A 22,946-nucleotide genomic window follows, 5' to 3' on the forward strand; every position below is an offset into this window, starting at 1 on the left:
ACTGTGGTCAAACTTAAAAGGAGGCTAAATTACATTTTATTAGTTTTACTAGATTATTAAAACGAACAGGACATAGAAAGACATCCCATTGGAGCATGGCCATACATTTGGCATGGAATATTTTATAACCATGTTACAGATATTATAGCCAGAGCTGGGTGAAATATAATTTTTTAGATGATATTCCATAGGCCTTCCTACCTTCTAAACAATGTCATTTATCTCATAAACCTTGATAATTTATCTTTTATAAACAAACATCATAATACGAACAATCATTCTGCAACAATTTTCTTATATTATTCATACTGTGTAATTCAGTAACTTTCAAGCGACTGGTAGGAAGTAGAAATTTATAAAACTGGTACTCTTTTTGGTCAGTATGTCAGTGGAGTGTCTTTGCAACATATTATAAGAGAGACACACACACAGGACAATGGAACGATGGAGTCCAGGAGTGAAAGTTTACCCCCCACACCCCTCTCTTTAGGGCCAGTGGTCCTGGGCTCTGCAGGGTGCTGAGAAACAGACCCCCCTGACATTCACAGTGGCCTGGTTGTGGGACTGGCCACTACGGTCACTGGCCTTGAATTGCATCCTAACTCCTTTTGAATGTAAATGTGGGCCATTCTTGGGTTTATGTTCACCTTCATTATGCCACAATGCAACCCCCTACACAATAACAATTATGGGCATTTGATGAGGCTGCTGGACCCATTAAAAACACAGGCATGTGCATGAACAGGATGTTTTAAAAGTGTGGGAGGACTAAAATGGCATAAATATGACTGTTGTCACCAGACTGATGTTCAGAATCCGATGATATTTACAACAACAGAGATAATGGTAAGTGGCTCATTGTGATGTGCACCAGGAACAGTCAGTTCCAGCTAAAATCCCACACATGCCTGTTCCTGTCCACATTACAGATTGGGTGCTGAAGCTCACAGATGCCATTGCACTTACGACTCCCCATTCTCTTGCTTTATGTGGCGGGTAAAGGAACAAACTGTGAAAATGATGAATCCTTGGATTACTGCGCAAGGTGCATAACTCATCAACGCCTTCTTAATGTAGATCACCAGAGATTTGGTTTTAGTTATAGAAGGGGAACAATACAATGTGCCAAAAATGATACAACTACGTTTTTGTTTTGCACAAAAAAATCCAAGTATATTCAAACCTTCTAGCCAAATCGAAGCCTGCGAAGCATTTTCTTTTCACATCATTTTATCAAAATCAAGGCGGCAAATGTCACGGTACGGTTTCATTTGAGTTTTGCAGTCCTGACCGTACCCGTTTCAAAGTTCTCTTATCGCGTGGTTGTTAGAATGAGCTAGACTTACACCGCAGTCTTTCAACCAACAAAACATTTGATTCTACAATATTATGGATCAATGATCCTGAAGCCTTAGCTTTCTAATACACTCCATACATGACATTCTGAAAGCAACATTTTACATGAATTTACGATAACCAAAACGATCCTCAAAAGTATCCTTTATTAATTTATAATGGCTTTACAGTACTGCAGTACCAATAATAGTAGTAACTAACTACACTCTTAAAAAAGGTGCTTGTGCGTCAAGAGGCTCTTCGATTCAATTCGATCCAATAGAAGAGACTTTTGGTTCCACAAGAATGTGTTAATATCTGTTCAGATTACAAAAAAAGAGTAAGAAAGAGACGTGTCTTTAAATACCTTTGACTGAATGGTTCCTTGTGGACCAAAAATTGGTCTTCAATGGTATCGCTTTGAAGAACCTTTCAAGCACCTATGTTTTTAAGAGTGTATAGTGTTTTTGAAACTACAGTTACAGTTTAGTAAGGAAAATCATGAAGTCAATTCATGACCAGCAAAGACATACCTGACAAAAAAAAGCTCAAAGTACTGTAGTACCACTACAGCAATGCTGTAGTTGTACAAGGTGTTCAGTTCACTATATATCAGCCACTGGCTGATGTATCTTGTCGTGCCAAGTGGCATTTTGTCATGACAAATTTTACAAGCGTTAAAATACAACAAATGTAAGGTTACACAAAAGCCAGAGTTTTACACACGTTAAAAACACATTTTCCAATGCGCGAGACGTATGACATAACCAAACCTTACTATAACTCACGTTTAAAAACAACCTCACTGTCTCGGTGAACTAAATATAGCCCAGACAAACTTTGCAACACCTCGTAAGAGGCAAACATGATCATGTAACTTCTAAACATCAACGTGATCCAGATCATGAATAATTCAAAGCTCACTACACTTAACGTTACAGCACATCCGATGTCACGACTGATAGGCCCACAGACGTCCCTGAGTCTGAAGGATTACTCATATATTTCACTTTAGTTAATATCCATAAATGAATTGTAGTGTCGTGCATTACATGGCTTGTGTTCAAAAAGCTTAAACGTTTAAAGAAATGCATGCAGGTAAACTCATCCACACATGATATCATGCTTCAGGTAACGTCAACGCACATGTGTATATAAACAAAGCTACGTATTAAGGCAAGGAATGCAAGTGTACAGAATGTTAAAACAGTGAATCATTTTGCAAGAAGAGGCATCATTTACCTTCTCCATGGGCACAGCACAGGCAGATTGTGAAGAGAAACAGCACAGGACCCCAAAATAAGGTCCAAACATCCCTCGCTGTTCCAGCTCTCATTCCTAATATGTTCATCAATATACCCAAAATAAACAGGCCGTGTCGCAAAAACGCAGCAAAATGCGACGCTTCTTCTTTTAAGCAGACTAAAAGTCCCCAAGAATCTGCTTTGGATGGGAAGATTGTTCCTCTACTCGTACAGATAACGGGAGGCGGTGAGGGATAAGATAAACTATATCTGGTAACAATTATATAATCCTTCTTTAATTATAACACGAAGATCAATCCAAACATTCTGTTATTCTTGCCAATAATGCAATGATGCGATCGTGTACATGAAATCGACAGAACCGCGGTTTTCACTCAAGCGATAATCTGCATCTTCAGCCTCCATTTCTTGAAACCCCGAGAGGGACGCGCAGCACGACCAGATAAACTAGCGGGTTTTCCTACGATGATAAAACACCTTCTGCGAATGTTGCCGAGCCAGTCTGATCATTTAGATTAAATCGGTGTGACGTTAATGCGGAACGTTGAGGTCAGCTTCAAAGACCGCGACGACTCGGGTAACGTACGCAACGTTATGAATGAAATTGCAGCCCGCCTCAATAAAGCCTCGCGACGGGGCTCGATCCAAAATATCCGCCAGGACAAAAATGGTTTCGCCAACTGCAACTACCCCCGGCTCACGCTCACCCTCCCCTACCGCCTTCACGCGCCGTCGCTCTGTTTTGCGGTAGGGAGAGAGAGAAATTTACGTGCTGCAAGAATGAGCGGCTCCTGAGCGTCGATTTACTTTTACTGCACAAAAAATGCAGAACTGTTCCCGAATAAATAACTTGTAATCCTGCTGTTGGATTAGTATTTCTCCACAACGGCGTTTAGACTCTTTCGCAACGACGAGACTCTTCTGACGGTACGCGTTCCGTAAAATCACCGCTGTAAACAAGACTCGGCTTCTCTCACACTGAACACGAAGCGATGGAAAATAAGAATACGTGGAATGGATCAGTGGACCGACAGGCACGTTACGATACACGATGTTAAACAACCACGTCTGCCCCAAGGTGTTCGGTCTCAAACGTCAAGGGGTACCTTCTTGGCTCAGTACGAAAGCAATTGTTATTAATATTTGGCCATAGACTACATACGTGTAGATTATAATTACATAAGAAACGTTAAATACATATGTCATATTAAAAAACTTAACGAGTTAAAGAGCATTAGAAACGGGTTATTTATTAGGATTGTGCAAATTTTGCTGCTGCCTTTTACGCGGGAATCCTAAGTTTGAAAATCAGGCGTGACCACGTGGTCAACTAAATAAACAACCGCAAGAAAAATGACACTAATTACACATTTCTGGCGTATTTTTAAAACGACAGATTATATATGAAATATTTCGAAATGCACAGCTATGTAAGCCTACAATAAACACAACATATGCTTATAGGGAATTTCATGTATGAAAAGATAACTAACATTGATATTATGATTATGACATGACAACATGAACATTAACACTCATTACAGCTCATGAATCTCCATAAGTCGTTTGTGTCTTTGGAGCTTTTAAATGTAAAGATATGTCGTTAATGTTTTTCATATTTATCTGATTTGTAGCTTCAATGACAACAATATGCTCAATTTTAAACACAAACCAAGTACCAAATTTTCAAAGTGCACATATTTTACCAACGACATAGAACCTTTAAGCTGAAAGGAACCCCCGAAATAGAATTTCATTCATCGTGACGGAACGGATTTACAATCACAATTCGTTGCATTGGGGTCATTTCTATTGAACATTAGCCTAATATATCTTTCTTGTTTGGAATAAAATAAATGTAAACTTTCTTTTTAATAACGATGTGTCCATTCAGGTCTGTACACTATTTAAATGTTTCGTCAATATGACCCTATCAGATCGGCCAATCGACGATTACAGTCGTCAAACAGCAATAAAGATAAATTTTGGTTATTTTGTTTTATAATTAGACATTAAATATAACTATATTTAGTTAAATACATTTTATCACTAGTTGATAAATGACGATAAAAACATATTCATTTCAAACCAAATAAAAAATCTAACCACATTATTACTAAACTTATATCAAACTTATGGACATATACAAACTACCAAAATATTGCTTTGAGCTTTGGTGTGATCGTGTGTGTTCCAACAGGCAGCTTTGTGTTTGGCGCCTCCACATGTTAAAAAGGCCCCATTTCTCATGTCTCAGATCCTCAATCATAAAAACAAAAAGTATGTCTACATTTATGTTACCTGTTGTTATAAATAGCCTCCCTTATGCAGCAATTTATTTTCTATGTATGTGACCTTGGACAACAAAACCAGTCTTATGGGTCAATTTTTTGAAATTGACATTTTTACATCATCTCAAAGCTGAATAATTAAGCTTTCTATTGATGTATGAGTTGTTAACGATTGGACAATATGTGGCGGAGATACAGATGTTTATAACACTGGAATCTGAGGATGCTAAAAAATCTAACCATTGAGAAAATAGCCTTTAAAGTTGTCCATCAGGGGTGCTCTAGCAGGCCATCCACTCACAAAAGTAATGTTTTTAAGTATTTAGGGTGGTAAATTTACAAAATATCTTCATGGAACATGATCTTTACTTAATATCCTAATGATTTTTGGCATAAAAGAAAAATTGATAATTTTGACCCATACAATGTATTTTTGGCTTTTACTAAAAAAGTTACCATGCTACTTAAGACTGGTTTTGCGATCCAGGGTCTTATATTAACTTTGAATACAGTATACAAAATATTTTTATATGTATTTGAAAAAATAGATAATTGTTAATATATTACGATATATTGAATAAAATAACTAGAATTGCTCCTTTTCATATATTGAAAAATATAAACACTCGGTTCCAGTATATGTACATGTATTACTTGATATATTGCCACAAAATTATAGCCTATATGTTTTATTATTTAATATATAGACACAAGGCTGCTGATGCCCCAGTTGCACCTGTCCTGGCCAAACAAACATTATATGCTTCTGTAAGCAACTGTCAGTTAGAGAAAAATTTTATCATCTGCGGCCACCAACAGCAAAATAATGAAAAGCTATCAATTTTGTTTATCTGACCACCTTTCTATTGGTTTCGTTTTACCTTTCAATTATGTGAAAGTAAGTGTTACGACAATAACAATGACATGGTGTTTGTTTCTTATTTTGCTCAACTTCTGTCAGTAAAGGAATTTAGGGGAGAGTCCCACAATTATGCGTAGGTGAACTGAAAACATTCCTGAAAATTATCAAGCTGAAAATGTAGCTACAGGCGAGAGACATGTGACAAAAAGCAGAATTCAACATAAGGGTGCAATAAATTGTTGTCATACAGCATCGCTTGGTTTCAAAAGAGGTATTGTTGTTGTAAATCCCAAAGTCATCAAAAAACATGAGCCCAGACATATCTATTGTAGATGAAGTATTTGTTTCCTCTTTCTTTGTAAATAACAGATGAGAGATTGCTTGTGTCTGGACCGTTTGGGTAAAAAAAATTGTTGGAGAAATAAGAGAATGTGATTGGTGCAATATACCCGACAAATAAAGTCAATGTGTTGTTTTTGTTTGTAGCCTAACATACATAGTTTTGACCCTGCTAAACAGTTTCTCTGAAAGACAGAAATATAATAGCAGCAAAAAAAATTGGGAGGCCACGGCTGAATCTTGATTCGTCAACTGGATTGTTGTATTGCCACTTAAAAGCTTACCAGGAATTATCTATTAGCAGTTATTCCTGAGCTAGAGATTATCAACCATATTTAAGATCACTGCATTTTCAGCACTGATCTATTGATGGATGTTCTTTCTTTAAGTAGTTCCTTTAAAGGCAACAATTTCTGTACAGCATAAGATATTTATTTTCGCATATTTATTTGTATGATTCCCCTCCCAGCAACTACAGTACATTCTCTAAATTATTTTTACCATTGAAATCTTATAATACCTCACTAAAGCATGTTTTTGAGTTACCATGATTTGAGTCCTCTTTAACATCTGCTTAACTAACATACAACTATTTGTAGTTCTCAGAGAATGCAGGATTGTAAATGACAATATTTTTGTTAGTGTCATCTTTCATGGGTTTCATAGTAGGTCAGGATTCAGCAAACCCAAGGCCAATGTTTTAATCCTCTTGCAAGATCGGATCCTGTGACATGTATTGAAGACTCTCAAGGAATTCTGCACAATAGTCTGATGACAAAGCAAGGAAAAATACATGTATGAGATTCATTGGTATACAGAAAAGTCAGACTGTCTGTTTCCTATTTGAAAGAGAAACAATGTGTGTCGCTTCGAATGCCTTTTGCCTAATTCACGTATATGCAATATTTGCTATGAAGACAAATGTCTTATTAAACATTAGAGTCAGTCACAGTCAGTCCCTCATCAGGACAAACTCTCAGCTTTACAAAAACAGATTTTGAAATCCAAGCTAGCATTTTTCAAGTGAAAGGAATTTCAGAAATGTCTGCAATTTCTCAGTGGGAAGTTGGTGGTTTTTGAGTAGCTGGGATGAAGGAAGATATGAATAAAACTAACACAAAATGAAATTTCCAAAGCAGGAGCGACTGATAATGCCCTGCATTATAAGTACAGTAAAACAAGGTAAAAACATTATTTAATGGAAAGAACAGTGCAATGGTATTAACCTCTCAGATTAAAATATTTAATTGGACAATATAAATATAGGCCTAAAATATTGTTATACAGTTGCCATATTTTTGTAATGTTTGGCATTTGTAGAATAACAATGAAACCACTGAATTTCATTTTTTTACTGTTACCATGGTCCCAACAATGGTGCAGCATTTTTGTGACTCAAAATAATTTAGAACAATAGTTTATGATACAATACTGACACATTAGTCCTGTGTCAGTATCAATTACTGTGATTAGATATAAGTGCAATTTACAATATGACCAAATTACCCCACAAGAATAGTAAAACCTAAGATTCACCTACATTGTGGGAACCAGCCCAATAGATTATTAAACAGACCAAAATTATTATTATTTGAAAAGGTAAAATGCGAAAAGCTTTCTGTAAAGGTTAGGTTAGAGGTGTAGTTAGTAGGTAAATAGTATTAATAAATCGACTAAGATGCTATAACAAACGCGTTTGTGTGCGCTTGTTGCCATCTAGTGGATGGTGTGAATAGCGACATTCTCTCAAATTCAGAAACAGGACGGGGAAGTTCGTATTATTAATGACGACATAACCTGGTAAGAGAGATATAGGCCTAGCAGAGATTTAATCACACATAATCACTGTCTTTACCTTTCAACGACCTTGTTATAAGCCAGTAAGGAGTATGCTGCTTTTTTAATATTTGCCACAGAACAAAACTAATATGTGTAATAATAAACCAGTTTTATGGGTCAATTTTTCGAAATTGAGATTTTGACATAATCTAAAAAAACTATATACATTAGCTTTCAATTGATATATGAGTTGTTAGAATGGGACAATATTTAGATGAGATACAACCGTTTAAAACTCAGGAATCTAAATATTGAGAAAATTGCCTTTGAAGTTGTTAATCACGGGCACTGTGGCAGGCCATCCATTTACAAAAATCAGGTTTTTATATATTTAATGTAGGAACTGTACAAAATATTTTCATAGAACATGATCTATACTTAATATCCTAATGATTTTTGCCATAAAAGAAAACTCAATAATTTTGACCAACACAATGTATTTTAGTCTTTATCTAAAAATGTTCCCGTGGTACTTAAGACTGGTTTTGTGTTCCAGGGTCACATATTTAAGTATCCTCCATAACTCATAACTGACAAAAATCTACCTCCCAACATTTGGAATAAACAAATGTTCCAACATTAATAATATCATAAACAAGTGGTATTGACAAAATAATTGATCACAAAATCAATTAAGTTATCAAGTTCCAAAGTAGACCAAATGTAGTGGGTCTAAGCTGGTCCCCTGTTTAATATTAATTGTCAGATGTGACTTGTACGAGATATAATCATTTTAAAATGCCTCTAAAGCTATACTTTATAAACGTATTATGTTTTTGTTTGATATAACCACTAGATGGTGTTGTTCGGTTTAGAAACCATTTAACGTTAGACCCAACTTTCAAAATGGAATCCAGCTCTATTTTGAAGAGCAGTCCAGAAGGTAAAACAGACATAGTATGAACGATTCGTCAATCGATTTCTTAATATATATTTCAATCTATTGCAGGTTTTATAGAGCTTTGTAAATATGTTAGGCTGCTACTGTTCAGTATGTCACTTGTATTGTCAATAGGAGGTATAAGCGCAGTTTTTGTTTTGTCATGTCACTAAAATGGTCAATACAGCGTTTTCTTGCTCCACGTGGCTCTTTTGTTTTAGTGTGTCAGGATGCTGTCATGAAATTAAAGGGTCATGTTGTTGTCATGTCGTGTTTTTAGGTGATCTTTACCCGGTGGATCTACCTGTGCTACATTATAGCGAGCTGAATACAGGATGTGAAGAATACCTGTCGAGGGTTAAATCGGACGGTGCCATGCCTTTCACCCTCCCTCATGGAGAGAAAGTGTGTATTACTTTAAAATACTTGCATGGCAAACACACTCATAATATATACAAAAAAATAATAGTTTCTTTTAAAATAATGATGGACAATCAGATTTTAAGCATGAAAACAGTACATGTTTTGACCCTATCTCAGTAGGATTTAATGGTGGTCCATTGTTTCCCATCCACTAGATATTACCCTCCCCTATCAACAGAAAACATTACCAGTGGAGACCCATAATGACCATTATAGTCCATTAAAACTAATACATTTTCCACTATAAGCATTAAACTAGAATATAAACAGGGTTTGTTTTAAGATGAGACTATTATTTCATTATAAAAATGTGATATTTGTTATTATTGCCCATCTTTAGGTGCAAGTAACTTGTAAAACCATTGGCCGACTTCCATTTCTTAGAGAAGACACGTCACGATTCATTCTTGCCTTACATACACCTGAGGATGAAACCCAAGGTCTTCTATAGTTTTCATATCCGTTCATCTACTTTCCGTAAGTCTGAATAAATAGAATAACACACAACTTATGTTTTAGTGGTTGCCGTGTACTTGCAAGGCAAATGGTGGCCTATTGGTGATGTTTTGAAGACGTCAAACAAATCCAGACGTGGACTTGTGTTGGTGAGTAAAGCTATTGTGGATATTGTAATATGACTGTCCGGATATGAACATTTCTGAGTGCCGTGACACTTCTTTTCCTCGCAGGTGGAATCAGTTATGGAAAGAGTTGTGCTGTTCCTGCTCAGTCAGGTTATATTTGGAATCCTGGAAAGGCCTCTCAAAGACGACCTATATTTTTCCACTTATTCCGTGTGGGAACACGGAAAAATTATCTGGCACAATGGAGAAGCGGTTGGGTTTTATACCAGCAAAAAAAGGGGTAGTTTGTTCTTTTGACATCACATTGCAACAAAAGCGATTCTAGCATGCTGTTGCTGTATTTAGAAAATAAGGTGTTTGTCTTGTTTTTACTAGGAAGCCTGTGTGATGGTCACACAGGCCAGAGTTATCAGCTCCCAGTGCTGGACACGGTGTTTGTCCGCTCTCACTCGAGAAGGACTGGTCTCGCTTTACAGATGCTTGAGGATTTCTGCTTATCCCAACCCACCGAGGGTATTCTGGGAATTAGCTTTCCTATGTCTACTGGCATGTACGGAGGTTAGGGAGTCAAAGTAAATACTTTAAAGTTAATTTATGTTTGTTATTTAAATGGTAATTCTGTCATCATTTACTCACCATCAGATTGTTCCAAACAAATGTATTTGTTCTGCTAAACACAAAGGAAGCCATTTGGAGGAATGTCAGGAACCACACAGATCTCATCCCCATTGACTCCCATAGTATTGGTTTCTACCAATAAGGCAGTAAATGGGGGAGTAGATCTGTTTGGTTACTTACCGACATTCATCAAAATATTTGGAACATTTTGATGGTGAATTAATGATGACAGATTTAACATTTTGCGGTGAACTATCACTTAGGACATGCTGACCCCAAAGAGTTGCCTGAATCTTCACTCAAGTTCACTCAAAAATAAAAAGTTTGTCATTTATTCACCCTCCTGTTATTCAAAACCTGTTTGACTTTCTTCTATGAAACACTAAGAAGATTTTGCGAAATGTCGCCGTGGTTTTGTGTCCATACAATGGAAGTCAACGGGAGCCTGTATTGTTTTATCACCAAAATTCTTCAAAATATCTTCTTTTGTGTTGCGCAGAAGAACAAAAGTCATACAGGGTTTGAATGATGGGAGGTGAATACATTTTCAATAGATTCAATACATTTTCGATTTTGGGTGAACTCGCCCTTTAATATGTTGTAACAATTATGGAATCTATGCTGTAGCCTGTATTTATGGTGTAGATAAGTAGGTAAGTTCTCTAGCTGTTTATAAAACAACTTTTATATGCTTTTTATGGCTGAAGCTGTAACTTGGCAACCAAAATTAAATGACTGTTGCGTGACTTGTTTCGATCATTGTTTGCATCACAGTTTGCAAGAAGTATCTTGAGACGAATGAGGAAGAAAGAGATCGTCTGTATGAGGTGGAAGCCCCTGGTGAATGGACTCAGAGAAGAAATGTGTGGTTAAACATCCAGCTGCAAAAGCTACAACAGGACTGTCAGGACTCAGCATGTGAATCATTGGGTTTTTATTTTATTAGACTATTAGAATTGTTTTTATTGTACTAGATAGAGACCTCCTGCCTGCCTGTCTCTCTGTGTTGGTGCTGACAGAATGTTTATTGTTTTGTATTTTTACAGGTGGAGATGCAGAGCAGAGTCCACACACCTTCAGTCATGAAAGAAGGAAACCTGATTCGGGAGAAGAGGTGAGATAAAATGTGTTATCTATTGCTTATTTAAGCTTATCTGACATGAACATGTTAACTGTTAGTTACTGTAAGTCTTATTCAGAGAGTCTGCATATAAAGACCTACATAAACTTTTTCAGATATTTGGTGAATTTATGGAGTTATACGAATAAGCATAAGGAACTGATTTCATAACATGTTGTAAAAGTAAATGTTATGTTATGAACATACATTACATGTAAAAGAATACATGTATTCTTGTACATTTTTACAGGGGACACTGCAACAATGTGGATCACTTGTCAACTCTAAAGGTCTGTCAGGCTCTGCAAAAAAGCGACCAGCTGATCAGATCGAGACCAAAACAAACAGTAAAAAAGCCATGACTTGATGTTAAATTGCAGCGTATTTAATTTATTGAGAGATATCAAACAGAATTTTGAAAGGGCTGCCCTGAGAAAGTATATTACTGTGCAAGAATCATGATTTTAGTACAGTGAATTATATCACATGCAAATGAATATTTGGCTATTTTGGATATGTTTATATATTAACAAATTAAATAAACGTGTATTTATTTGTTTGTTTATTACAAACAGTAAGACTAAAATAAAAATATGAAGGAAAGGAAATATACAGTATATATAAACAAAATGTGACTTGTGCTAACTGTTTGTGCATGTGTGGGGTATGTATGTGTCTTTCATATACTATAGATTATAATACAATGCAATATTTTCTTCTCAGGGACTACTCTCAATTTTGTATACTTTAATTTTAGTTTACATGAACAAATTGTTTAAAAATGCAATTTTATTCTTTAAACGATGTTTATTAAATGATTATTCTTGTAAATAGTAATAAATAGTGGAAGGAAACATTAAACTGTTCGTTTTATTAGTAATTTAAGAATTCGTAAAATCTAGATATCCGTTATTATTTTGATAAAAAATTGTAAAAATTAAACATGCTAACGTTACTTTGATTTTATTTGTATTTTTTATTGTACACAAATGATCTACGTCATTGGTTTTCTAACTGAGTCGCACAGTGCCATGAGGTGGGTCGTGGAAAAAGTCACTTTGCTTTTAAATGGCACACTAAAAAAACAGTTTAGTCCAGTTAATGACTGACAATAACAATAGTTTTGATATTGAAGCTAAAATTTCATTTATTCTATTTAAGGGAAAATTAAAACTAATTCGAGGATGAATGTGTATTTCCTCCCCATTTTTCCATTAAAATTATGTTGGTGGTTCTCAAGAAAGATTACACCTGTCTGGGTGGATCCTGGAATGACAAAGTTTGGGAATCGCTGATCTACGTCGTCATTTGTATTCAAATAGTGCAAAATAAACTTATTTTGTGAGAGAACCGAAACGACATGATTGTCTGCGCAAATAAGTGGCATTGTCGGTGTTCTTGAAGCATAAAATCGTGCATGCGTAAAAAGAAGAAAAAAAGTACAAAGGTTTTTTTTCATAAATGTTTTGATTTTGAGCGTAAAGTATAAAGTTTATTTAACGTGTCGCCGCACCATGTTTTCGTATCACTAAAATCAAGGCATTTTATTGGATTTCACGGTGACGTAAAACCAGGAAGTAGTAAAGTTTTTTGACGAAGAGGCAGAAGATGAGTCGCATCTATCACAACACTGCGTTACAAAATAAACCTGTGCATAACGAGAAACTGTCCTCCACGTGGGATCCAGTAATCTACCAGAGGTAATAATAACCTTTCCCAGCTGTCTGCACAACGCCCTGTTCAGCCATAGCGATATCTAATGCACGACCATAGTGTTCCTTAGTTGAATGCCATAGAAATAGTTAAAGTTTAAGTTATCAGTTGGAAAACAAGTAGGATTTGCTTCAACGAATGTAAGAATTCGTCATTTATAATGTCCTTACCGCATTGCTTTATTAAAAGTGAAACAACGTTCACTATAGCAGTTAGGAAAGTATACATCATTGCTTTAAAAGATCACAATCACTCGTTGGCTCTCACACCATTTTTACTTTTCAGTGGTCATGGTGTGATTTTAGAGGGGGCTGTCGTGGATATATCACGTCATGTCATAACAGATAAGAACGACAGAAAGGTAACTGTTTGTAGTGATTGTATTTTTATTATGACAACTATCTGAGTTTGGAGTATGCTTATTATACTGTGTAAGTGTGTAAGCACTTAGAACTTGTAAAGAACAAATCTATGCTTTTTTCCATACATTTTATTTGTGTTTATTGCAGGAACGCTTCAATGTTTTGTACATCAAAACCAGCCGAGTGCATCGCAGAAAATATGATTCAAAAGGAAATGAGATCGAGCCTAATTTTAGTGAAACCAGGAAAGTCAACACTGGCTATCTCATGTCATCCTTCAGTGAGTAGCCATATTTGGCCATCCATTTATTCTGATTGTACATTTTATCCTAATATGTATATTATAAGAAGTCTCATAGCCCAAAACTAATTGGAAGAGGTTTAAGTTATTTCTTCACGAGTTTGTTTGTGTGTCACAACTTTGCAGAAGTGGAGACTAAGGGTGAAACAGATTGTCTCGATGAGCGCCAACTTGGTGTACTCGTGAATAAGGACGAGCTCCTTAAAGTAACTGCAAAGCATTGCCCTAGTCAGACCATTGCATTCTGGATCTCCGAGGCAGAGATGGACAGGACAGAGATTGAGTTGGGTCAAGAAATTCGCCTTAAAACTAAAGGAGATGGGCCTTTCATTTGTGAGTACGGTTTTGTATGCACACACCTGAAAATAGGAACTGACGTATAGCCATCAAAGAGACGACTTATGCTGTTCTGTTTGTTTCTGTCTAGTTTCCTTTGCAAAACTGGATGGTGGTACAGTGACAAAGTGCAACTTTGCCGGAGACGAGAACGCCGGAGCATCATGGACGGATAAAATTATGGCTAACAAGGCAGATGCAAAGTGTACAGGGAAGAGCTCTAGTCAGGGTGAGGGAGCGGATGAGGACGAATGGGTAAGATTCTCTCTGAGCTCGAGAGTAAATTGTTTTGCCCTGACCAAAAGTTTCAATCAGGAAATGTGTTTATCGTGACGAGATGTGTGATCTTTAAACTTTTTTTGTCATTTCCTCGAAACAATTCCTGGTCTCATCATCAAGAGGTTTAAAAAGAATGTAAAACAAATGTAATGAACCGGTAAATGTTTGATGCAGTTTCATTGTGCAAAACACTAACATCTGTGTTGGATACTTGTTTTCAGGATGACTAAAAAAAAAACTGTGAGGTTCCAGGACCAGATAAGAAAAAAAACTGCGCCTTACTCCCCAAAGAAAGATGAAGACAGTTTTCCATGTGCATGTGAATGAATGATATTTTTAAAACAAGGAGTGGGAATATGTGTATGTGTTCAAATCATTGAGGTCATATAAGCGCAGTTATTGACAAGGACTCAACTGTGTAAAAAGACTGCACTTTAATTATTTAGATGTTTAAAACACAAGTTTCAGTTAAGAAACCTTTGGTATGGAACAATATCACAAAATGAGAAAATTAACAAAGGTTGTTTATAACAACACATATTTTTTTTAAATACTTGTTTGTTTATAATTTGACATACTGCATACAACAATAAAATTTCCTTATTACAGCTATACTTTAAGGCTTTATGTGATTTTATCACTGTAAACAATACTGGGTTAGTTATATAAACTTCTATGACTACATCATTTTAAAAATAATAAATTCAGCTGTCCTAAAGGACTGAGCATATTAATTTCAGTCTTTTCTCTAAAGCGTACACAAAAGATGATGTTTACCCCTTTGTGCATTTGGCACAGGGAACATGTTATGTAGCTCATTGCAGTTTTAAATAATTTTCCCGTGAACGACTTCTTGTGTTTTAAAGCAGCACAGAACCACAGGGATGTTGCCATCATTGTGGAATGCCTTTACATCTGTTTCTCATTGTGCTTGCTCCACTGTGTACGCTGTATTATACAGAGCTCCAAAATCTCAGTCGTTCTTCAGCTCTCCATTGAACCAGTCCAAAACAATCTGCTTGTTTTCTGTCACCCACTCAATATTTGCCTCTGTCCTTTCGATGACCTGCTCCAAAGTGCGAGTCGCAAACTCGTGATCTTTCTCATCCAGTTCTCTCTGTAGCTGCTTCAGCTGTGTAGACAAGTATGAATGTTTGTATAAGATGGCTGATGGAAACATGTGCAACATGTCATTACAGTTTGAGACATCTAAACATCAGACAGCTGAGTCTGATCTCTCATATCAACTGTTACATTATGTCATCTCTCAACCATAATTCAGACAGTAAATAAATGAAGTTTGTTTCGGACAAAGGCACCTGTTCGAGTTCAAAGTCTGTGGAGAATCTCTTTGTCACGCTATCCAACAGACTGTTGAAAGATATGATTCCAGCTCCGTACCTGCCCAAGAGAGATGACGGTTAGTCACACAAGCAAAGCGAAGAGTATACATAAGATTTCCGGGCAATTGAGAGATTATCTTTGCGACAATTAGGATTATACTGCCTTTATTGCTGTGAAACCAGCCTTTGGACCCTACATTGCTAATGATCTTTGATACTGCTTTGGTGTAAAACGTGGAATAGTGTGAGGCCACAAAATATTTTTGGATACTTACACAAATGTGAGCTAAATGAATTGCTTAAAATAATCAATAAAGCTGAAACTAACTCTTGTGTCAAATAGGACCACTGGCCACGAACAAAATCCCAGGCAAGAGGCTGTCCGGCAACATTTTCGGCAATGTAGGTTACGGTAGAGACCACATCCATCTTTTTTATCTTGGTAGGGTCAAGAGTGTACTGAAGGTATCTGTGGAATTGCAAACGTAAAACATTAAGTACAAAACAGAATAAAGCACATTGAGTCCGAAATATCCGCACGTTAAAAAATATGCGGATGACACTTTGTGATAAATAACATTTACACACTGCCTCTGATATTTTCGGCGTCATAGAAAAATTCGCACCAGGTTCGATTTTCTGCGTTTTTCACATCCGTCAAGAATTTTGAGTGGCCTTTTTTAACAATTCAGAGACACCGTACAAGAGCCAAATACAAAAAAAACGCATACGAAAATTTCGGATTGTATGTGTGAAGACTTTAACTATAGTGTCCTTTGAGACGATAAACATTTTTTTTCTGCTCTGACCTGTTTAGCAACCATATTTCTTTGGTACATGATAGAGCATATCTCAGTTTGTCCTTCTCTCCGGCGACTGTAGCTCTTTGAAACTCTTCCCAAGCAAACTCCCAGTCATCCTCATCCCCTGCTGCTATTGCACTGCAATAGATGGCCCTCCTTAAATTTGGATGAATTCTAAAATGCAAACAGACCGGATTAGTTTCAAATGAATGATTTTTGATGGCAACAAATGTATTTTAACATTTCACCCCACAGACACAACTTACGGATTTGTGGAATTCTTGTATTGTCTGAACAGACTCGTAGCCATTGATAGACACTCAGGAAGGCCGCTGGTGCAGGCGACTTTAATAGCGTTTACCTGGTTATATCTGCGAAAGGAACACAAGAATGATTGACAGATGTCTAACAAAATGCAATATTTAAAACTTAGGTGTACCAAAATGATGCTTACTGGTCAGTGTGTTTCTCAGGAATGGTTCCATTCATATTATGTGCCTCAAAGGTCTCATATAGTGATTTGACTTGCTTGAGTTGGTATTTCTAGGCAAGAAATTTACAGTAAGTACATCTCTACAGGTGTTACTTTGCTGTTCCTAACGCTTATAAAACTCACCTTGATCGGACCATAGACCTCAGATCGATCAAACATAAGGAGGAAGTAGTCCAGGTTTTTTAGTGCTGACTCCCATGGTATATACTCAGTATCATTTTTCAGGAATTTGGTTAAACTTAGTCCTATAGTGACATTGAGACGTCCGGCCCTTGAAAAAAATGAAAATGTTGATACCTAGTTAATATCTGTATTAATAGTATTAGTGTTGGTGTTACATTGTGTTGTCATTGTCAGACTAAAACAATGTACCTTGCAAGATTAAATGCATCATCAATAAGTTGCCCTCGGCTGATGACTGGAATGACCTAAAACAAAACACCTTCAGCCATTTTAGTCTTCTCAGACAAAACAAGATACTAGTTCGATATTTCTCTCATTTGTCTTCTTTTAAGTGTGCATTGTATGAAAGAAAGAAACCTATTCTTGATGTAGTTTTGTTATTGACACTTATAAGAGGAAGGTGATTGAAAGATAAGTCAAAGATGCTTAAGATGTCTTTAAGATGCTTACATGATGATTGCTTTCAAGTTGCATGCGTAGTTTATTCCAATTTTCTTCATCGTAGTTCACACGGTAGAAACCAGTACAGTTGATGTTGGCAAGAATCCATTCATCTTTGCCAACTTTGAATTTGGGATTTAGCACTGTATGCAGGTGGACAGTCACAACAAGAAATGATATCTAATATTTATTTTGAAATCAAGAGACAATAAAACTTAATGCTTTAATCTGTCCCTTACCTGGATCTTTGTCTTTCAGTAAAACATCCTCCACTTGCTGAGAATCAGACTGAGAGAATATAATATGAACCTGCCATGGAATTCTGTTAGGATAAAAACGTTTGACATATAGTTTAAATAAGTCATGGATATTTATTTAAGCTAGTGCTCGAATGAGTGATATTGTTCAAATTAAACTCACCCATGGCCCTCTGTCTGCTTCAGAAAGAACTGTTCCTGAGAGATCTCGCCCGTCTGGGTTGTAATGGTGATCACCGGGTAGCCCATTTGCTCAGTCCATGTGCTCATAAAGGCTTCCACGTCCTTATTGGTCTCCTGATCATGTGATAAATATTTTGACCATCCTTTCATGAACTTCACATATTGCAAATGAAGCACAAGGTACTAATGTTACCTCTTGCAGACATTTCCAAAGATCTTTGTACACAGGGTTCATGTACTGGAACTTGCGAAGATACGTCTGAAAACAATCATTGAGCGTCAGAAGAATCCTGAATATGCCTTAAACTTTTATATTTATATTAATATAAAGCCATGAAACAGAAAGCTTATACCACAACTTGTCATAAAGTATACGTAGTGAAATGTTTTTTGCTTACTTTAATTGCATTCATAAATTCTTCTTCTCCTATATATGTTGACAACATTCTCAACACAGCAGCACCCTGGATGGCACAAAAACGTCAACAGTTTTACATGAAGCAAGCAGTTTGTAAGTTATAGATATGAAATGTTTTGAAATGTGAGGGCAACCTTGCTGTAGGTGATGCCATCAAAAAGTTCTATGATGTCAGAGTATGTTTCAACATCCCCTTCAGGTAAGCTCAATGGATGGGAAGAGTTCAAGGAGTCCACTTGAAAAGCGGAATGGATTTCTTTGAGAACGATTAGATCTTTCTAAAAAAACAAACAAGAATAATAACATAAAAGGTTGAGATTATTTAAAAAAAAAAAAATCACTAGTATGAATAATATGACAAAAGGCTACAACAAACATACTAAGTTCCAATCAGCAGCTTCCACTCCCATGTATGACATATATGTTGCAAATCCTTCATTCAGCCACAGGTCATTCCACCATCTCATTGTGACAAGGTTTCCAAACCACTGAAATAGGGAATTTGGTTGAAGTGTTATGATTTATATTACAATGCCATATCAATGTAATAAAGATACGTTGAAACGATTTACCTGATGTGCTAATTCATGAGCAATAATAGTGGCCACCCATTCTTTATCAAAGTTAGATGATGTGTCTTCCTCAAGAAGTAGACCTGACTCCTGGTATGAAATTAAACCCCAGTTTTCCATCGCTCCAGAACTGAAGTCCGGCACGGCAATTTGATCTGCAATACAAAAGATTGTAGCCATGACACACCATGTGCTACGTTTAAGTTTTACTTCAATTTATGAATTTTACTTATTTCAGCTTGTTAGTCTGTTCTTGCTTCTAGCATCAAGAAAATCTAAATAATTAGAGCAAATCCATTCAGTTTATTTTATCTTTTCCCTTTACTTACCTAGTTTGTCTAATGGGTATTTCAATCCAAAGGTTGTCTCATAGAATTCCAGAATCTTTTTTGTCGTTTGGGCTGCATAATCAGCATGTCCAGCTTTAACAGCATCACCTCGAGCGTATGTCTTCAGAAAGAGAAGAGAAAACAAATCTTCACATGCATGAATGTATGGATTTGGAAAAATTTTTAATGTTTACATTGAGATATCAACAAATTAGCTCTCTTCTGACTTAAGTAAAATAAAAGGAACATACTGTTATTTTTGATCTCGGAGAGTCCTGTTTACCCATAAAATCAGATACGGTGAAAGCCAATAGATAGGTTGACATGACAGGGGTCGGATTAAATGTAGTAACATGCCATTCTTCTCCATCTATTATCTTAATAACTGGCACTGTTCATCAATAAAAAGCAGAAATAATGCATTAAACAATACAAATGTAAACATGTTCTGATTTAAAAACTCATTTTGACACAAAAGCTTACAAACAGAACAAAGAAATCTCACAAACTACTGTACCAGTGTTCCGTTTTCAAGTGTATTGTGAAGTGTATCATACATGGGACAAAATATCTTGCATAGAACTCTTCATATTTTGTGGTTTTATTTTTTATAGTATATCATTATTAGTCATTTATGTTTGTCACTGGGTTTTGTAAATATCTAAACAATAAAAAGTTGTAAAAAATACAAAAAAATTTACACATCCGAGGTTTCAGGACAGCGACGAGTGAAAAGGAAATCAGTTTTAGCACCACCAGAATTGATCAAGCCTAACGATAATAGTTAACAGTTATCTTTTCTAACCTCCGATTGTGTTAGACATCGCAGTGGTTTCAGGTCTGTGGATAATGGTAATATTAAACACAGCTTTCAAAGCTGGCTCATCAAAGCAAGGAAATACTTGTCTGGCATCTGTTGGCTGCATCTGGCTTGTGGCAAGGAATCTGTTTGTGGAGACGTATTTACAGAAACAGTGAATACAAACGAGCACAAACTCAAAGGAAACATATAACAAGACAAACATTGAAACCAAATGTCCTGAGTTTAGGTTTAAGCTATTTGTCATGAAAACTAGAAATGTGGAGGGTTTTGAAAATAGAGCAACAAAACCCTTAGGAGGCATCTTACAATAAACACATCTCAGTAGTGAATATAAACACCTTCCCAGACAAAGTGATAGCTAGCACATGGTGAATACTAGGAAGAGTTTGTGAAATGTTTGAAAGACTTTCTAAACTGTTTGTTTTAGCAAATGCATGCAAATAAATAAACAGTATTTAGAAAGATATAATTACATATCAACTCTGTCAATGATTTGGGGGGTTATAAAACTTATCAAAGTGCGCAAACTTGTAAACTGTACTGTTTAGCGTGTTGACAATATGTTTATACGCACTCCTAAGTCGCTTTGGATAAAAGCGTCTGCCAAATGAATAAATGTTAATATATAAATGTGTTACTAACTAAACATATATTGTGGCAAAATAATATTTAAACAACATAACATTTCTAACACAGAAAACACAATTATACCATCTTATGGATATAAAAAAGCTGATACGACCAGGTTTTCTAAATCTTTACCTCACTTCTTCCTTGTCATCTTTTCCTTTTACTGTGTACCGGCTCACATAAAACCCAGTCAAATCATCCAGAAGTTCTCCCTCGAACGCAGTGAAAAGTTCATAGCGGCTCCCATTTCCAAGCAACACGTCCTCGAGCTGGATCTCCAGGAAATTACTTTCATTCTGATGTATTTCATAGTGGCTCACTGATAGCCTCTTACCGAAATCAATGTCTGTCACTCTCACATCTGTGACGTTGAGGCCCCGTACATGAAGAAAGATGCTTTTGGAGCTTTTGATGCACCTTAACCTCACAGTCGAGTTTCCCTTTAAAACGAAGGATTGTTCCGTAATGTTGTCAGGCAGCTCTGCGTAAAGGTGAGGTTGGAGAAACACCTCATAGCTCTCCGGAATCAAATGGTCAGGGAGCCTAAGACTCGCCGGTGGTGCGGTTGGGATAGGCGTTGTGGTTTGTAGAGTTGGTGGAGGCTTTGGAGGATTTCTTGCTATTTGGATTCTGTAGACCACAAGCATTGCCACAACAGCGCAAACAGAGGAGACCGTAAGAACCCCAATGGCTATGGCCAGGCTCTTGGACATGAACACTCCTTTGCCCATGTCTCGTACTTCTTAGGAACCCCAAAGAGAGAGGCTAGCAAATAGAACTTGCTGTCCTGCTTCAGACTATGTACCCTCTCACAGATCTCGACAATATATGCATGGCCAAAGGCGTCAAGCAACACCACGCCTAATACGGTCTATCAAGATTACACATTAACTATCAAGGAAGAGCAAGAAACAAACAAATATGATGGTATGTCATATTTACGGTGTCACTGCTCTTTCTCCTCACATCTGGAATCAGTTAGCACATCAGTTCTTTAGCCTGAGGTAAGAAGGAAGAAAAAACATGGAAAGAGAGTATTATTGTTGGAAAAAACGCAACTATTTTCAAGTAAATCACCTAATCACTAGAATCTGAAGGAAAACATCGATACTGGTTCTCTTGAGTCTTGTTCGGAGACCCTCGGAAAGGAATGATGAGATGAGTTATCCAGCTGTTCGGCTAGAAGTGACAGCAGCAAAGTTCTCCTGACTCATTGACAAAAAGTTGATGACTTTTTCCTCAGACACCTCTACTACAAAAATCTGTAAAACTTCAAGTAAAATCTACAGAAACTAGTTTTTTTTTCTAGAAGTTAGGGGAGGGGATTCGCGCAAGTTTATTGGAATGCCCCTGCCCCCATCTTCCCCCCCCATTGTAAATTATTCTTAACATGAAAAAAGATGCGGCTTCGAATAAAATGAAAAAGTTACTTTTCTACATCGATAGGTGTTCAAGTAATGGTCAGATAATGTATACAGAACCCTTGTACAAAGGTACACTCCACTCCTAAATGAAAATCTGTAATCATTCCCTCAAGTTGATCCAAACCTTTATACATTTCTTTGTTCTGATGAACACAAAGATATTTGAAAGAATGTTGGCAACTGACAGTTCTGGGACATCTTTGACTTTACCACTTTTTTTCTACTATGGTTAAAGGATGTCTGAGAAATGTCAGTTGCTAACATTTTTAAAAAATATCTTTCTTTTTGTTCAATAGAACAAAGAAATTTTGAAAGGTTTTGAACAACTTGGAGAGGAGAAATTCATAACAGAATTTTATTTTTTGGGAAGAGTATCCCTAAGGGCAATTGATATTCCTTGGTAATGTCTTATAAACCCCTGACTTTGCCTGAATTGTAAATCATTAAGGATAAAATAACAAAGTTATTATAATATTGATAAGCTGCACCTGAAAGCAACA

The 22,946-nt window shown here is 36.4% G+C and overlaps 4 protein-coding genes across 4 annotated transcripts in view; 2 read left to right on the forward strand and 2 right to left on the reverse strand.

The window, feature by feature from the left end:
- Window positions 1-3,733, reverse strand: part of igf1ra (insulin-like growth factor 1a receptor) — an 82,255-nt gene extending 78,522 nt beyond the window's left edge. Inside the window, exon 1 of the mRNA XM_056765536.1 lies at window positions 2,578-3,733. Within this exon, the coding sequence (XP_056621514.1) occupies window positions 2,578-2,686 (109 nt within the window). The 5' untranslated portion in view covers window positions 2,687-3,733. The remainder of the gene's footprint in view (window positions 1-2,577) is intronic.
- A 5,024-nt stretch (window positions 3,734-8,757) lies between these two features.
- fam169b (family with sequence similarity 169 member B) lies at window positions 8,758-12,275 on the forward strand. The gene is made up of 9 exons (XM_056766282.1): window positions 8,758-8,814; window positions 9,092-9,216; window positions 9,575-9,674; window positions 9,754-9,839; window positions 9,924-10,098; window positions 10,194-10,376; window positions 11,211-11,354; window positions 11,483-11,550; window positions 11,807-12,275. Exons 1-9 carry the CDS (start codon window positions 8,778-8,780, stop codon window positions 11,921-11,923), a joined length of 1,035 nt encoding a protein of 344 aa, XP_056622260.1. The 5' UTR covers window positions 8,758-8,777; the 3' UTR covers window positions 11,924-12,275.
- Window positions 12,276-12,979: 704 nt separating this feature from the next.
- arpin (actin related protein 2/3 complex inhibitor) lies at window positions 12,980-15,161 on the forward strand. The gene is made up of 6 exons (XM_056766862.1): window positions 12,980-13,256; window positions 13,555-13,630; window positions 13,779-13,911; window positions 14,059-14,265; window positions 14,360-14,523; window positions 14,769-15,161. The coding sequence occupies exons 1-6, from the start codon at window positions 13,165-13,167 to the stop codon at window positions 14,775-14,777; spliced, it is 681 nt and encodes a 226-aa protein (XP_056622840.1). The 5' UTR covers window positions 12,980-13,164; the 3' UTR covers window positions 14,778-15,161.
- Window positions 14,967-22,298, reverse strand: anpeplb (alanyl (membrane) aminopeptidase-like b). Its single transcript, XM_056766861.1, has 20 exons — window positions 21,155-22,298; window positions 20,375-20,514; window positions 19,821-19,960; window positions 19,570-19,690; window positions 19,241-19,395; window positions 19,049-19,156; window positions 18,803-18,946; window positions 18,649-18,714; window positions 18,444-18,509; window positions 18,231-18,364; window positions 18,050-18,132; window positions 17,820-17,953; window positions 17,559-17,614; window positions 17,310-17,457; window positions 17,148-17,236; window positions 16,960-17,064; window positions 16,700-16,867; window positions 16,219-16,359; window positions 15,867-15,948; window positions 14,967-15,679 (listed from the first exon to the last, which is right to left on the reverse strand). The coding sequence occupies exons 1-20, from the start codon at window positions 21,751-21,753 to the stop codon at window positions 15,521-15,523; spliced, it is 2,838 nt and encodes a 945-aa protein (XP_056622839.1). The 5' UTR covers window positions 21,754-22,298; the 3' UTR covers window positions 14,967-15,520.
- Window positions 22,299-22,946: the final 648 nt, after the last annotated feature.

The sequence above is a fragment of the Triplophysa dalaica genome, chromosome 14 (assembly GCF_015846415.1).
Source record: "Triplophysa dalaica isolate WHDGS20190420 chromosome 14, ASM1584641v1, whole genome shotgun sequence".
NCBI classification, from domain to species: domain Eukaryota; kingdom Metazoa; phylum Chordata; class Actinopteri; order Cypriniformes; family Nemacheilidae; genus Triplophysa; species Triplophysa dalaica.